General features: G+C 44.6%; 1 protein-coding gene across 8 annotated transcripts in view; it reads right to left on the reverse strand.

Moving 5' to 3' along the window:
- PLA2G6 (phospholipase A2 group VI) overlaps positions 1-17,664 on the reverse strand; it is a 103,872-nt gene that overhangs the window by 30,707 nt on the left and 55,501 nt on the right. For 7 of the 8 annotated variants that reach the window (XR_011315026.1, XM_069736957.1, XM_069736959.1 and 4 more), the window contains 3 exons: positions 17,327-17,461; positions 16,428-16,515; positions 10,978-11,141 (listed from right to left, as the gene is read on the reverse strand). Coding sequence is in view for 7 of the 8 variants with exons in the window: in XM_069736957.1 (XP_069593058.1) it covers positions 10,978-11,141; positions 16,428-16,515; positions 17,327-17,461 (387 nt within the window). In the remaining variant the exon portion in view is untranslated. The remainder of the gene's footprint in view (positions 1-10,977; positions 11,142-16,427; positions 16,516-17,326; positions 17,462-17,664) is intronic. The other variant, XM_069736962.1, reaches the window with a different exon arrangement.

The following is a 17,664-nucleotide window of genomic DNA, read 5'->3' on the forward strand; positions in this document are numbered from 1 at the left end:
CTTGCTTATCTTTTCACAATAACAGTAATTTTGACCAGGGGTGTCCAACTTTTACATGCCACTGTACCTGGCCGCAAACGTGCATGTATCTGGGAGGTTAAAGGATATAGCAATGGGTAAAACATGCACTCATATTTTAGAGTTATCCCAAAGGCTTATAACTGATCGCTGGTGGTGACAGCTGGGACTCCCAGCAATTCCAAGAAAGGTGCTCAGAGCCCTGTCCTGAATGGAGAAAAGGTGTCCATTTTCGACCTCAAGCTCAAATCATTGTCTACAGGATTTCTGGAAATGGCCAAGTGCTGTACGGACAGTTGTTCCTACAGACACTCTTACTGATATATAGGCTCAAACAAGTGTGCAAGTGTTTTCAGAAAGGACTGGGGAACACCCTATGGACGTCTTTGGCAGCGACTTATCTGCCACAAGAACAAAGTATCAGGCGTGACAAAATCCAAAGACGTTTCTTAGAATATCAGAACATGGCGTGACGTATTTAATGGCTATAATGAAACGATAAGTATGGTTCTCAGACAACACGCTCAAAGTGTAACTACATTTCAAAGTCATATATTGTAGTTAATAATCAATCTCTGCACGCCTTGTATTCCTTGGACGAAGTCCTCTAATCTTCCCATGTCACAAATGCAGACATCAGCCAATACTGCACCGCTACACAGGCCTCAAGGGAGAATACTGGTCAGTACTTGGCATCGGTGTCTCGTAGCGCATGATCACAAGCAGCGGCAGCATGGAGGACATTATACAGGAGTGCGGAGCGGCGTTTATCTCACTCCAGGGCTGGATTCACAGTTTATTAAAGCAGCAGGGGTCTGTGCGTCTCTATGCCTCCCTCTCTTGTTCTGCTCCCTACCTTTTCTATAAACTTCAAAAAGGCAGCAGTAATGTGTTACCACAGTCATTCTTCATCTCGTTTTGACGGAATTTAGCTGTATTTCAGAATTCAGAAGAAGTGGCTCTTAAGTGTAGAAAGAAGCAGATTTCTCTGATAAGATATGATAGAAAGTATTTTTTGTATTTGCTTGTGCTATTGAATTATACATAACCATAACAGTGACCATTCAGCTGTGGGCTGTGTTGCTGTAGCACATTTGTTCCATGGTTGGATGCCAGTTAATACTCAGTTGCCCATGCCAAATCTTAAAACTATGCCACATCTCAAGGAGCCTAAACAGCTTAGATAGACGTTGGGCTGAGAAATCATATTCAAAGTTCTTGCTTTCTCCATTAGGGGAATAAAGCAAGCTGCAGTCAAAAAACCCTGTCGAAAAATCTTCAGTGGAAACAAAAGGATGAGACTTTTAAATTCAAGTGGTCCAAGACCCTATTCTCCTAAAACATCATCTTTCAGGGCATAGTTGGGAGGCCCCATTTACATTACACGGTCACTCTATCACACCAATATTATCAGGTTCAGACAACTTTATTCTGTGTTTAGAGGGACTTAAAGATCACTCCTATAAGATTTGTGATAATTTGCTGATCCTTCCTTTTTGGAAGTGCATTTGAACAGCAAGGTGGATTGCTGTTGAGGGGAACTAGAGAAAAAAAAAATCTATAAATCTTCAGCATAGCGAGTGTGAGCGAGCTGAGTGTGAGCTGAGCGTAAGTGTGAACGGCGGTAAGTGTGACTTGTAATTCAATGACTTTGGATTCAGGGAGTTTCCAAGGGAGGAATTACTATCTGTTTTTTATTAATACTTTGTATTTATTTTTTATTGTTTTTATTTAACTTTTCTGTGTGGTGCAATCCCCATTAGGAAATGTGCTCCACTATTGTTAATGCCATCCAGTGCACATCTTGCCACATGTATGCAATCCTTGACCAGCCGGTCGAGGGTGCATACTGCTGTGCGAGATGTGAGCACGTTGTGCATTTGGAAACCCAGATTCTGGATCTAAATGTGCAGCTGGCAACACTGAGATCCATAGACAATATGGAGAGGAGTCTTCTGCTCATGGAGCAGACGCTCAATGGGATAGATGAGGGGGGGGGGGATGGTGGGATGGAGCTGCAGGACAATGAAGTAGCAAGCTGGGTGACAGTTAGGAAGCGGGGTAGAGGGAAGAGTGCCAGGGAGGCTAGTCCTGATCTGGCACACCCCAATAAGTTTGCTAAGTTGGCAGATGAGGGGGGTGCCAGTACAGGGGTAGCAGTGCTGCAGCCAGGCATGTCCTCTGAAAGCCGGAGGAGTGACTGCTCCAGTAAGGCGGGAAATAGGAGAGCAGGGCAGGCCAGACAGGTGCTGGTAGTGGGCGACTCAATTATTAGGGGAACAGATAGGGCAATCTGTCACAAAGACGGGGATCGTCGAACGGTGTGCTGCCTACCTGGCGCTCGAGTCCGACACATCGCTGAGCGGGTGGACAGATTACTGGGAGGGGCTGGTGAGGACCCAGCAGCGGTCATGGTGCACATTGGCACAAATGACAAAGTTAGAGGCAAGTGGAAGGTCCTTAAAGATGATTTCAGGGAATTAGGCTGCAAGCTGAAAGCAAGGACCTCCAACGTGGTATTTTCCGAAATACTGCCTGTACCACGTGCCACGCCAGAGAGGCAACGGGAGATTAGGGAGGTTAATAAGTGGCTCAAGAATTGGAAGGAGGGGTTTGGGTTCCTGCAGAACTGGGCCGACTTCTCAGTTGGCTACAGGTTCTACGCTAGGGACAGGCTGCACCTCAATGGGAAAGGTGAAGCTGTGCTGGGGGAGAAAATGGCTAGAAGGTTGGAGGAGTGTTTAAACTAGGGATTGGGGGGGGGGGGAGGGTATTCATTTTATAGGAGGGAAAGATAGTGCAGATAGAGACCTGGGCACAAATAAGGAAGTTGGGGGTGGCGGTGGCATGGGGGGTGAGGTTAGAACAGTTAATAATTTAAGAAAGAATAGAGGTACAGAGAGGAACATCAAGTGCATGTATACTAATGCCAGAAGCCTCGCCAACAAAATGGACGAATTAGAACTAATGTTGTTGGAGCATAATTATGACATGGTGGGGATATCTGAAACGTGGCTGGCTGAGAGCCATGACTGGGCTGTTAACCTGCAGGGATATAGTCTGTTCAGAAATGACCGAATGGATAGGCGAGGGGGAGGGATGTGTCTATATGTAAAATCGTCCTTAAAACCCATCCTGCGTGATAATATAGGTGAATTTAATGAAAATGTAGAATCCCTGTGGGTGGAGATAAGGGGAGGCGGAAAAAATAATAAATTACTGATGGGGTTTGTTATAAATCTCCAAAAAATAATCGAAGCAATGGAGAATATCCTCGTAAAGCAAATAGCAATGGGAAGTCATTATTATGGGGGACTTCAACTACCCTGAAATAGATTGGGGAACAGAAACCTGCAGTTCCAGCAAAGGTAATCGGTTTTTGACAACTATGAGAGACAATTACCTTTCACAACTGGTTCAGGACCCAACAAGAAGGGGGGCACTGCTGGACCTAATATTAACCAACAGGCCAGACCGCATATCAAATATAAGGGTTGGGGGTCACTAGGGGAATAGCGATCACAAAATAATAAGCTTTCATGTATCCTTTAAAAAGATGTGTAATAGAGGGGTTACAAGGACACTAAACTTCAGGAGGGCAAATTTCCAACGGATGAGAGAGGATCTTGGAGCAATTAACTGGGATGATATCCTGAGACACAAAAATACACAAAGAAAATGGGAGACATTTATTAGCATCCTGGATATGACATGTGCACAATATATACCGTGTGGGAATAAACATACTAGAAATAGGAGGAAACCAATATGGCTAAGTAGAGCTGTAAGGGGCGCAATAAGTGACAAAAAGAAAGCATTTAGAGAATTAAAGGAAGTAGGTAGTGAGGAGGCATTAAATAAATACAGAAAATTAAATAAATTCTGTAAAAAGCAAATCAAGGCAGCAAAGATTGAGACAGAGAGACTCATTGCCAGAGAGAGTAAAAATAATCCCAAAATATTCTTTAACTACATAAATAGTAAGAAACTAAAAAATGATAGTGTTGGCCCCCTTAAAAATAGTCTGGGTGAAATGGTGGATGAGGAAAAAGCCAATATGCTAAATGACTTTTTTTCATCAGTATTGACACAAGAAAATCCCATGGCAGACAAAATGACTAGTGATAAAAATTCCCAATTAAATGTCACCTGCTTAACCCAGCAGGAAGTGCGGCGGCATCTAAAAATCACTAAAATTGACAAATCTCCGGGCCCGGATGGGATACACCCTCGAGTACTGCAGGAATTAAGTACAGTCATTGATAGACCATTATTTTTAATCTTTAAAGACTCCATAATAACAGGGTCTGTACCACAGGACTGGCGTATAGCAAATGTGGTGCCAATATTCAAAAAGGGGAAAAAACTGAACTCGGAAATTATAGGCCAGTAAGCTTAACCTCTAATGTGGGTAAAATCCTGGAGGGAATTCTAAGGGATGCTATACTGGAGTATCTGAAGAGGAATAACCTCATGACCCAGTATCAACACGGGTTTACTAAGGACCGTTCATGTCAGACTAATTTGATCAGTTTCTATGAAGAGGTAAGTTCCAGACTGGACCAAGGGAACCCAGTGGACGTAGTGTATATGGACTTTTCAAAAGCTTTTGATACGGTGCCACGCAAAAGGTTGATACATAAAATGAGAATAATGGGGATAGGGGAAAATATGTGCAAGTGGGTTGAGAGCTGGCTCAGGGATAGGAAACAAAGGGTGTTTATTAATGGAGCACACTCGGACTGGGTAGCGGTTAGCAGTGGGGTACCACAGGGGTCAGTATTGGGCCCTCTTCTTTTTAATATATTTATTAATGACCTTGTAGGGGGCATTCAGAGTAGAATTTCAATATTTGCAGATGACACTAAACTCTGCAGGGTAATCAGTACAGAGGAGGACAATTTTATATTACCGGATGATTTATGTAAACTAGAAGCTTGGGCTGATAAATGGCAAATGAGCTTTAATGGGGATAAATGTAAGGTCATGCACTTGGGTAGAAGTAATAAGATGTATAATTATGTGCTTAATTCTAAAACTCTGGGCAAAACCGTCAATGAAAAAGACCTGGGTGTATGGGTGGAAAACAAACTCATATTCAGTGGCCAGTGTCAGGCAGCTGCTACAAAGGCAAATAAAATAATGGGATGCATTAAAAGAGGCATAGATGCTCATGAGGAGAACATAATTTTACCTCTATACAAGTCACTAGTTCGACCACACTTAGAATATTGTGCACAGTTCTGGTCTCCGGTGTATAAGAAAGACGTAGCTGAACTAGAGCGGGTGCAGAGAAGAGCGACCAAGGTTATTAGAGGACGTCTGGAGGAAAAAAGGTTTAAGCATAATAACAGACGCGGATTCTTTACTGTAAGAGCAGTGAGACTATGGAACTCTCTGCCATATGATGTTGTAATGAGTGATTCATTACTTAAATTTAAGAGGGGACTGGATACATTTCTGGAAAAGTATAATGTTGCAGAGTATATATACTAGACTCCTTGATAGGGCGTTGATCCAGGGAACTAGTCTGATTGCTGTATGTGGAGTCGGGAAGGAATTTTTTTTCCCCAAGGTGGAGCTTACTCTTTGCCACATGGTTTTTTTTGCCTTCCTCTGGATCAACATGTTAGGGCATGTTAGGTTAGGCTATGGGTTGAACTAGATGGACTTATAGTCTTTCTTCAACCTTAACTATGTAACGATGTAACTAGGGGTCCAGCCACTGGGAGCTTGACTGGTCCCAAGAACCGGACTCTGCAGAGTCCCATATGAATGATGCAGTGGCAGGACATGCGCACCACTTTTCTATGGGACTGTTGGAGATAAAGGCGTACAGCACTCGGCTTTTGCCATTAATTTTATATGGAACAAAATTAAAGTAGGTCAAAAAATAAAGGGAACACTAAAATATGACATCCTAGATACCTCTGAATGAAATATTCCAGTTGCAAATTTTTATTAATTGCATAGTGGAATGTGTTCTTAAGAATAAAACATAATTATCAATGTAAATTAAAATGAATATCCCATATACTCAATATACCGTATATACTCGAGTATAAGCCGAGATTTTCAGCCCAAATTTTAGGGCTGAAAGTGCCCCCCTCGGCTTATACTCGAGTCACGGTAGCGGTGGGGTCGGCAGGTGAGGGGGTGAGGGCGCTGAGGCATACTCACCTAGTCCCAGCGATCCTCGCGCTGTCCCTGCCGTCCCACGGGCTTCGGCGCTGCAGCTTCTTCCTCTCTTCAGCGGTCACGTGGGACCGCTCATTACAGAAATGAATAAGCGGCTCCACCTCCCATAGGGGCGGAGCCGCTTATTCATTTCTCTAATCAGCGGTGCCGGTGACCGCTGATAGAGAAAGAAGCTGCAGCGCCGAAGACAGGAGGGGACAGCGCGAGGATCGCCAGGACTAGGTGAGTATGTTATATTCACCTGTCCTCGTTCCAGCCGCCGGGCGCCGATCCATCTTCCCGGCCGGGGCCTCCATCTTCCCGGCGTCTGCGCTCTCTGACTGATCAGGCAGAGGGCGCGATGACGCATATAGTGTGCGCGGCGCCCTCTGCCTGATCAGTCAGCGCAGAGACGCCGGGAAGATGGAGGCGCCGGAACGAGACGCCGGGAGCTGCAATCAAGGGAGGTGAGTATCTGTTTTTTTTTTTTTTATTGCAGCAGTAGCAGCGGCAGCACAGATTAATGTGGAGCATCTATGGGGCACAGTGAACGGTGCAGAGCACCGTATAAGGCACAGCTAGGGGGCACAATGAACGGTGCAGAGCACCGTATAAGGCACAGCTAGGGGGCACAATGAACGGTGCAGAGCACCGTATAAGGCACAGCTAGGGGGCACAATGAACGGTGCAGAGCACCGTATAAGGCACAGCTAGGGGGCACAGTGAACGGTGCAGAGCACCGTATAAGGCACAGCTAGGGGGCACAATGAACGGTGCAAAGCACCGTATAAGGCACAGCTAGGGGGCACAGTGAACGGTGTAGAGCACCGTATAAGGCACAGCTAGGGGGCACAATGAACGGTGCAGAGCACCGTATAAGGCACAGCTAGGGGGCACAATGAACGGTGCAGAGCACTATATGGCACAGCTAGGGGGCACAGTGAACGGTGTGGAGCACCGTATAAGGCACAGCTAGGGGGCACAGTGAACGGTGCGGAGCACCGTATAAGGCACAGCTAGGGGGCACAGTGAACGGTGCAGAGCACCGTATATGGCACAGCTAGGGGGCACAATGAACGGTGCAGAGCACCGTATATGGCACAGCTATGGGGCACAGTGAACGGTGCAGAGCACTGTATATGGCACAGCTATGGGGCACAGTGAACGGTGCAGAGCACTGTATATGGCACAGCTAGGGGGCACAGTGAACGGTGCAGAGCACCGTATATGGCACAGCTAGGGGGCACAGTGAACGGTGCAGAGCACTATATGGGGCACAGCTATGGGGAAATATGAATGGTGTAGAGCACTATATGGCACAGCTATGGGGAAATAATGATCTATTTTTATTTTTGAAATTCACCGGTAGTTGCTGCATTTCCACCCTAGGCTTATACTCGAGTCAATAAGTTTTCCCAGTTTTTTGTGGCAAAATTAGGGGGGTCGGCTTATACTCGGGTCGGCTTATACTCGAGTATATACGGTACTCAAAATCAAACTGGAAAATCAAATTACAGGTTGATCCAACATCAGTGGAAATGCCTCATGACAAGGAAAAGATGCTAAGTACTGTGTGTGGCCTCAACGTGCCTGTATGACCTCCCTACAACGCCTGGGCATGCTCCTGATGAGACAGCAGATGGTCTCCTGAGGGATCTCCTCTCAGACCTGGACTAAAGCATCCGCCAACTCCTGGACAGTCTGTGGTGCAAGGTGACGTTGGTGGATGGAGCGAGACATGATGTCCCAGATGTGCTCAATCTGATTCAGGTCTGGGGAACGGGCGGGCCAGTCCATAGATTCAATGCCTTCATCTTGCATTGTTCTGCATTAGGAAGAACCCATGGCCAACCGCACCAGCATATGGTCTCACAAGGGGTCTGAGGATCTCATTTCGGTACCTAATGGCAGTCAGGTTACCTCTGACGAGCACATGGAGGGCTGTGCGGCCCTTCAAAGACATGCCATCCCACACCATTACTGACCAACTGCCAAACCGGTCATACTGAAGGATGTTGCAGGCAGCAGATCGCTCTCCACGGCGTCTCTAGACTGTCACATGTGCTCAGTGTGAATCTACTTTCATCTGAGAAGAGCACAGGGCGCCAGTGGCGCATTTGCCAATCCTGGTGTTCTGTGGCAAATGCCAAGAGTCCTGCACGGTGTTGGGCTATGGGCACAAACTCCATCTGTGGACATCGGGCACTCAGACCATCCTCATGGAGTCGGTTTCTAATCGTTTGTGCAGACACATGCACATTTGTGGCCTGCTGGAGGTCATTTTGCAGGGCTCTGGCAGTGCTCCTCCTGTTCCTCCTTGTACTAAGGCGAAGGTAGTGGTCCTGCTGCTGGGTTGTTGCTCTCCTACGGCCCCCCTCCACATCTCCTGGTGTACTGGCCTGTCTCCTGGTAGTGCCTCCAGCCTCTGGACACTACACTGACAGACAGCAAACCTTCTTGCCACAGCTCGCATTGATGTGCCATCCTGGATGAGCTGCACTACCTGAGCCACTTGTGTGGGTTGTAGAGTCAGTCTCATGCTACCACGAGTGTGAAAGCACAACCAACATTCAAAAGTGACCAAAACATCAGCCAGAAAGCATTTGTACTGAGATGTGGTCTGTGGTCCCCATCTGCAAAACCACTCCTTTATTGAGGGTGTCTTGATAATTGCCAATAATTTCCATCTGTTTATTCCATTTGCACAACAGCATGTGAAATTGATTGTCAATCAGTGTTGCTTCCTAAGTGGACAGTTTGATTTCACAGAAGTTTAATTTACTTGGAGTTAATATTCTGTTGTCTAAGGCTAGGTTCACATTGCGTTAAGTTCAGTCCGCTGACGGCATCCGTTACATAGCGGCGCTAACGCTATGTAACGGATGCGTTAGAGCACCCACTGACTGCCATTATGTAGCGCATCGCTAAGGGTGGTTTCACACTTGCGTTTTTGTCTGCAGCGTTTTTTTTTTTAAAAACGCATGCGTTTTTTTTCCCTATATTTAACATTGAAAACGCATGCGTTTTTTTGTGTACGCGTTTGGTCGCGTTTTGACGCATGCGTTTTTTTACTGCATGCGTTCATTTTCTGAAATGCTACTTGTAGTATTTTTAGAAGCGTTTTTTGGACCAAAAAAAAAACGCATGCGTTTTCATGCGTTTTTTTTGGGTCAAAAAATACATTGGAGTCAATGGGGACGCATGCGTTTTTTGGTGCATGCGTTTTTTGCGGTAAAAAACGCATGCGTTTTTTTATTAAAAAAACAGAAAACACACTGATATGCCACCCCCCAACATAAAGGTGATAAAGGGAACCTAACCCTACCCCTAACCCTACCCCTAACCCTAAGGGATCCTAACCCTAACCCTACCCCTAACCCTACCCATAACCCTAAGGGATCCTAACCCTAACCCTACCCCTAACCCTACCCCTAACCCTAAGGGATCCTAACCCTAACCCTAATCCCTTTATGGTTAGGGTAGGGGTAGGGTTAGGATCCCTTAGGGTTAGTGGTAGGGTTAGGATCCCTTAGGGTTAGGGTCCCTTAGGGTTAGGGGTAAAGTTAGGGTTAGGATTAGGGTTAGGGTTAGGATCCCTTAGGGTTAGGGGTAGGGTTAGGATCCCTTAGGGTTAGGGTTAGGGGTAGGGTTAGGATCCCTTAGGGTTAGGGGTAGGGTTAGGATCCCTTAGGGTTAGGGGTAGGGTTAGGATCCCTTAGGGTTAGGGGTAGGGTTAGGGGTAGGATCCCTTTAGGGTTAGGGTTATGATCCCTACACCTAACCCTACCCCTAACCTTAACTATTTCTGTTTATAGTGTTTTTTTTTACTTTATTTTGATGATTGGCAGCTGTCACACATTTCTCAGCATGCATTTAAAAAACGCAAACGCATGTAAAAACGCATGTAAACGCGTCAAAACGCCGCGTTTTTTTCACCACATGCAAAAACGCATGCGTCAAAAAAACGCAGCGTTTACACGCGTTTACATGCGCTTTTCCACCATGCGGTTTTTTGCGTTTTTTACCGCAAAAACGCACCCGAAAAAACGCCAATGTGAAACCAGCCTAACGCATGTCATAATCGGCATGCGTTAGTGATGTGCCGTCATTCTGTGACGGACCCTCGGATGTAGTCTGCAGCGTTTTTGGGTCCGTCACCACTAGCACAGATAGAGCATCTGTGCTAGCGCGATCGCATAAACGCGATCTTTTTCGGCACTGCGTTAACGCAGTCCGTTCGCGTATGCGCTGAACGGACTGCACTTAATGCAATGTGAACCTAGCCTAGTGTTCCCTTTATTTTCTATCTATACAGGCCATCAGATGACTGCCGATTGGCTTGTATGTAGCCAATTGGCAGCAGTTTGACACAGTGGGTCAGTTTATCTAAATCCACATTAAGCTTTTCAAAATAAAACAAAATTATGCAACTTAGTAAAATCAATAACCTCACAACTACTTCCTAAAACTGTACAAACAAAAATAAAAATAAGCTCAAAAGGTTTTAATGTCTAAGAAAAAGTAAATAAGAAAAAGTACAATTCTTTATCATAGTTTCCTAATGATCTAACAGTCTCGTGATGCCCCCTGGAGGACCGCAGAGGATCTGCGAGCCCAGGAGTCATTTTTATCTGCATTGTGAATTAATACAATTTTATACTCATGAGGAGTCAGTAGAAATATAAGATAAGATAATATTTTCAAAAAAATGAAAATATACTAAAGTAAAAACCTAAAAACAATGTTAGTGTAAACCTAAGAAGAAAGTGCGGATTAACTTACCATGTACTATGGCTAATGCCAAGATGCCGCCAGTACTGGTGCCAGAAACCCAATCAAAGAGCTCTCTTATGGGACGACCCGCTAATTTCTCTATGGCAATAAGCATCTGAATAAGAACCAGTCCACGAATTCCACCACCATCCAAGCACAGAAGACGATCCTGCCTGCAGGGACAATAGAATTACACCTCTTCTCTATATATCAGTTTTTTTCATTGTCACACTCACGGGTATTTGGTAACCAACACTTGGCAATCACTGGCCTTTACCACCCTGCCTGTGGCTATGAGAGGAGCTGGGCTAACGCCTAAAACGTTGATAAATGCATTTGCTAAATGGATTTCTCTGCAGTGAATATGCCGAGAAATGCAGATGTGCTATCTAGAGATGTAGTAATATTATCTTTACAGCCAGTGGGCCACACAATGAATATACCACGGTGCTCTGCACTACTAATGTACTGCGCTGTTCTGATAGTAAGAGCATTTGTGACACATAGCGCACGCGATGCGAATAGTGTATCATGCCGACTCTAAAATATAAGAATTGGTATGTCTGTAGTTTAATAGTGGATCAGGTTGAAAAAGACAGCGGTTCCATTGACCAGCCGATAATCCAGCTGTGTTGCTCCAGAAGGGGGAAAAAAAAAAACTGATGCAGATGCAAAATGCTTCAAATTGGAGGAAAAATTCCTTCCAAACTCCATTTATCAAAATAAATCCATGGAATAACTACATTTCCCTAAATCATGTGGCAATAAATGTAAATACTGTATGTATTTTAATTTTTTTCTAATTAAGGTTATGGATAATATGTTGCACAGTAAGAATGCTTTCAAAAATAGAAGTGTTAATAGTTTATTTTATAACAATTAATAAAATGTAAAGTGAATTAACAAAAGAGAAATCTAAATCACATCCACATTTGGTGTGACCGCCCTTTGGTCTTCAAAAAAAGCATTGATTCTTCTAGGTAGACTTGCACAAAGTCAGGGATTTTGCAGGATTCTAGTCAGGTGTATGAGTAACCATTTATACTAAACAGGTGATAATGATCACCATTTTCATATGCAGGTAGAAACAGCCTTTCAATGAACTTAAAACAGCTGTGTAGGAGGCTTTAGGGCTATGTGCACACGTAGGAAATGTGGTGCACTAATTAATCTGCATCTGCAGATTTGATGCAGTTTCTGTGCAGTTTCTGCGCAGTTTCTGCGCAGTACAATGTAAATCAATGTGAAAAAAAAAGCCGTGCACATGGTGCAGAAAAATCTGCGCAGAAACGCTGCAGAACTGCACAAAAGAAGCGACGTGCACTTCTTTGAAATCTGCAGCGTTTCTACGCAGATTTGTCTGCACCATGTGCACAGCTTTTTTTTCACATTGATTTACATTGTACTGTAAATCACAGTGCAGTTCTGCAGCGTTTCTGCAGCAGAAAAATCTGCTGCAGTTCTGCACCAATTCTGCACTAAATCTGCATCATGTGCACATACCCTAAAACTGAGTGCGGAACAAATAAATTCTGCTACAAAGGTGAGGTTGCAGAAGACAGTGTCATTGTCATATCACAGGTCATACACCATAGTAAGACTAAGCAGAGCAACAAGATACAAGGTAGTTATACTGCATCAAAAAGGTCTCTTCCAGAGACTTTAAAGCAGATTTCATGCTGTACTGTTCCAGCTTTTTTTGAAGAACAAAGAAATAGGCAACATTTTGGGTATGTGCACACAGTGCGGATTTTGCTGCGGATCCGTAGCGGTTTTGACGCTGCGGATCTGCAGCTGTTTTCCATGAGTTTACAGTACCATGTAAACCTATGGAAAACAAAATCCGCAGTGCCCATGCTGCGGAAAAAAAAGCCCGGAAACGCTGCGGTTTACATTCCGCAGCATGTCAATTCTTTGTGCTGATTCCGCTGCGGTTTACACCTGCTCCATAATAGGAATCCGAAGTGTAAAACCGCAGGTGGAATCCGCACAAAAATCACGGTAAATCCGCGGTAATTCCGCAGGTAATCCGCAGTGTGGTTTACCTGCGGATTTACAAAAGCAGGTGCAGAAAAATCCGCAGACATCCCACCTACGTGTGCACATACCCTATAAGGCCGGGTTCACATTGCGTTAATAGCAGCCCGTTAAACACATACGTTAACGGGCTGCTGTTAACGCAAGTGCCGTTATTGCAGCACGCTAGCGCAGATAGAGCATTTGCTAGCTCTATCTGCGCTAGCAGTGACGGACCCGGAAACGCTGCAGTCCGCGTCTCGGGGTCCGTCACTCCATGACGGCTAGTGATGCGTCCGACATTGCTTTCAATGGCGGCATTAACGGACTACGTTACACCGCGGTGTAAAGTAGTCCGTTTAACAGACCACCATAACGCAATGTGAACCTGAATGTAGTGATCCAGCACGGAAACTTAGTGCAGCAGATGAAAGACACATCATGCTTAGGGTCTGTTTCCACGTGCAGGAAACGCTGCGTGTCTGACGCTGCATAGAGCCGCAGCGTCCAGATGTTACAGCATAGTGGAGGGGATTGAATGAAATCCCGTCTCCACTATGCGTGGTAACACGCACGCGGCGGCCCTGCGACTCCGGACATGCTGCGCGTCTTTTCAGATCGCAGCATGTCCGTATATCTTGCGGCGACGCTGCGTCGCCGCAAGATATAGCACAGGGCCCTATGGTGGGGAGCGATGATGCCGGATGTGTGCTGTGAACACATCCGGCATCATCGCGTCCCAGAAAGGGGGCGGGGCTTACCGCAGAGCGTCTAAGCCGCTCCGACGATACCGCCGGCCATCCTGATCGTGGACACATACCCTTACTTTCCTTCTAAATTGGAAGATGTTCAGCAGCATCTTCAGCTGAGAATAGGCAGCAAGCAGCGCGACCCAGCTACAGCCATATACTGTTAAGAGACGTCTGGTCAGAAATGGTGTTGATGGAAAAACTGTGGCCAAAAAGCCATACCTTTGACATGGACCCCAGGCCAAGAGACTCAAATGAAAAGATAAAAACTGGAATGCAGAAAAATGGCAACATATGCCCTGGACAGAGGAGTCAAAATATCAAATATTTTGCTTAACACAAGGCAGTTTCATTGCAGAAGGGCTGGAGAACAGCACAATAAAGGCAAGTTCACACAGGGCGTTTTTTCTGCGTTTATGATAATTTTTAGCTGCTTTTTACAATACCAGCAAAGCCTATGAGATTTCAGAAATCTCATGCACACATATTGTTTTTTGTGTTATCAGTATTTTGTGCTTTGCTGCGTTTTTTGGACATAGAGCAAGTCACTTCTTTCAGTGTTTCTGCTGCATTTTTTCACCCATTGACTTGAATGGGTGTTAAAAAAAACGCTGCAAAAACGCAGGTATTATTTGCTGCGTTTTTGCTGCTGAAAATCCAAGGACATTAGCATGGACAGGAAAAAAAACTGCATAAAAAACGCACCGAAACCTGCGTTTTTGACTCAGCTTCTTTTCTGCCAAGATGATCAGGTTTTGCTGTAGAAAAAAAGCAGCAAAAACGCCCTGTGTGAACTTACTCTAATGAGTGTCTGCAGAAAAAAAGTGAGGCATGAGGATGATCTTTGCTAGTTTGGGGCCGCATTTCATATTTGAGCAAATGGAACTGGGAATTTGGTCAAGATTAATGGTGCCCTCAATGCTGAGAAATACAAGCCAATACTTATAATTAGAAGGGCCTTATTTTTATTTCACACTGGGAAATATAGTATATGCAAGTGTTATTTTCATCATAAAGAAGAACATGGAGTCCTGGAAGTAATGATACGGCCCCGTGGAGCTCTGATCTCAACAACACCAAGTTTGTCTGGGACTACTTAAAGAGACAGGAAGATTTATGCATGCAATATCCACAAAAGATCTGTGGTCAGTTCTCCAAGATGTTTGGAACAACCTCCCTGCCGATGTCCTCCAAAAATGGTATGCAAGTACAAGTGTACCTAGAAGAATTGATGCTGTTTTAAAAGGCAAAGGGAAGGGCGATCACACCAAATATTGAGGCCATTTAGATTTCTCTCTTGCTCATTTATTCACTTTACATTACACTATGTGAACTGATGATATGTGTGTGTGTGTGTGTGTGTGTGTGTGTGTGTGTGTGTGTGTGTGTGTGCGTCTATATATGTGTGTGTGCGCGCGCGTGTGTATATGAGCTCGTGTGTGTGTGTATATGAGCTCGTGTGTGTGCGTGTGTGTATATGAGCTCGTGTGTGTGCGTGTGTGTATATGAGCTCGTGTGTGTGCGTGTGTGTATATGAGCTCGTGTGTGTATGTATGTATGTATGAGCGTGTGAGCTGTGTGTATGTATGAGCGTGTGTGTGTGTGTGTGTGTGTGTGCGTCTATATATATGTGTGTGTGCGCGCGTGCGTGCATATGAGTGAGATTGTGTGTGTGTATATGAGCTCGTGTGTGTGTATATGAGCTCGTGTGTGTGTGTATATGAGCCCGTGTGTGTGTGTATATGAGCCCGTGTGTGTGTGTGTGTGTGTGTGTGTGTGTGTGTATGTATGTATGTATGAGCGTGTGAGCTGTGTGTATGTATGAGCGTGTGAGTGTGTGTGTGTGTGTGTGTGTGTGTGTGTGTGAGTGAGTGAGTGAGAGAGAGTGAGAGAGAGAGTGTGTGTGTATGTATGTATGAGTGTGTGAGCTGTGTGTATGTATGTGTGTGTGTGTGTGTGTGTGTGTGTGTGTGTGTGTGCGTGTGTGTGCGTCTATATATATGTGTGTGTGTGCGCGCGTGCGTGCATATGAGTGAGATTGTGTGTGTGTATATGAGCTCATGTGTGTGTATATGAGCTCGTGTGTGTGTATGTGTGTGTGTGTGTGTGTGTGTGTGTATGTATGTATGTATGTATGTATGAGCGTGTGAGCTGTGTGTATGTATGAGTGTGCGTGTGTGTGTGTGAGTGTGTGTGAGTGAGTGAGTGAGAGTGTGTGTGTGAGTGAGAGTGTGTGTGTGAGTGAGTGAGAGAGAGAGAGAGAGAGTGAGAGAGAGTGTGTGTGTGTGTGTGTGTGTGTGTGTGTGTGTGTGTGTGTGTGTGTGTGTGTGTGTGTGTGTGTGTGTGTGTGTGTACCAAAAAAGCAGGGTGCAATAAAACCTGTTAAGGTGATGTCCAAATCTCCAAAATGGAAAAATCTGAAGAAAAAAAAAAAAAAACAGGCAGCAGTCCAAAAATTAAAGTGAAAAACCGTGGCATTACTGATGCATTAGCAACAACGTTTCGGCAGAGAAATCATCGACATTAACAGAAATAAACTCTTGAAATAGATCACTCTGGTTGTAATGACTCTATATAATATAAGGAGTTTCACTTTTTGTATTGAAGAACTGAAATAAATTAACTTTTTGAGGATATCAGCAGACAAACAATGGCAAGTGGAACTCCTACTAGTGCGCCTCATATGTCACTCACGTTCTTAGGCCGTCTCTCGTTAAGTCCACACAGTCATGTCCCATCACACTGCTTAAAGCGGTGGAAACATATATCAAGTCCTGGAAGCCTTCAAAATAATAACAAGCAAATTTAGGACACCGGCAAAGAATCCAACAGCAGTAAAAGGAAAAGGAAAAGAAGCCAACGAATAAAGAAGCCATTCATTACTAGGATAAGGAATAAATAGAAAAGTGATGAAAGCCAATAGAAAGTCATTACGGAAACTCATGACTGATGAGTAGACAATTCTAATGATCAGCAGCCCTTGACTCTGCAGCTGCTGTGGAACTGCAACTCCTAGCATACAGCGAGACCAGCAAGCTGTCAGGGCATGTTGGGAGTTGTAGTTTCACAGCAGCTAGAGTGCGGAAGGTTGCTGATCCCTGTCCTATTCCATGACTCTTTCAGAAAGGTTTCAGAAGAGTGATCTAGACAGCAGACAACATTACACATTGGAATAAATGAGGTTCCCATGCGTCACATAGATAGAGATCTGAGACTCCTTGTATACACACAAAGACCTACAAGACCTATACGTATAGATCTGTAAAGGAAAACTTGCAAAGGAAATACCACTGTGCAAAAAAAGAGAAAGCATTTTCACATCACTAGAGGAAAAACACAGAAAGAACACCTGGAAAAATAAAAGAAGCAGCATAGATGTAGAAAGGAGGCTTGCAAAAAGGAAAAGGAGTAGGAGAAAATACACTCAGTAAGAGTAAGGTCACCACCATTACTGGGAACTCAGAACCATGATAAAAGACATTATTTCATGGCAATAATGTCACAAATTAAAAATAAGAGACGTGAAAAATTAAGTTTTGAGTTGCCGGTATGATTGTAGGAGGGAAGATCTGTGCAGGAGACAGTCAGGTTACCTATGCTGCCATTTCTGTCCACAGGGGGCGCTGGTGTGGGGAAGGATGCAGCTGCTGGAAGCTGGGTGCCAGGGGGGAAACAGCGCTGTGCTCCTACGTTACAAAGCATGTCGAGCAACACCTTGCGATTGGACCCTTTAAATGGCGGAGGGGAAGAAAAACCATCATATATGGATGGATCCAGCTTTTGAAATGGTAATGGAAAACATGATCTATCATAAATGCAACTGAAGTGGTGATGGGAAAAAGTACGTTAGAAGACATGAATAATACCGTAATACACCGAATGAAGATTGAACAAGCCATCCGAAGAGAAAGCTGCTATAATAATTTTATTA

Source organism: Ranitomeya imitator, chromosome 8, assembly GCF_032444005.1.
Source record: "Ranitomeya imitator isolate aRanImi1 chromosome 8, aRanImi1.pri, whole genome shotgun sequence".
Taxonomy (NCBI): Eukaryota; Metazoa; Chordata; class Amphibia; order Anura; family Dendrobatidae; genus Ranitomeya; species Ranitomeya imitator.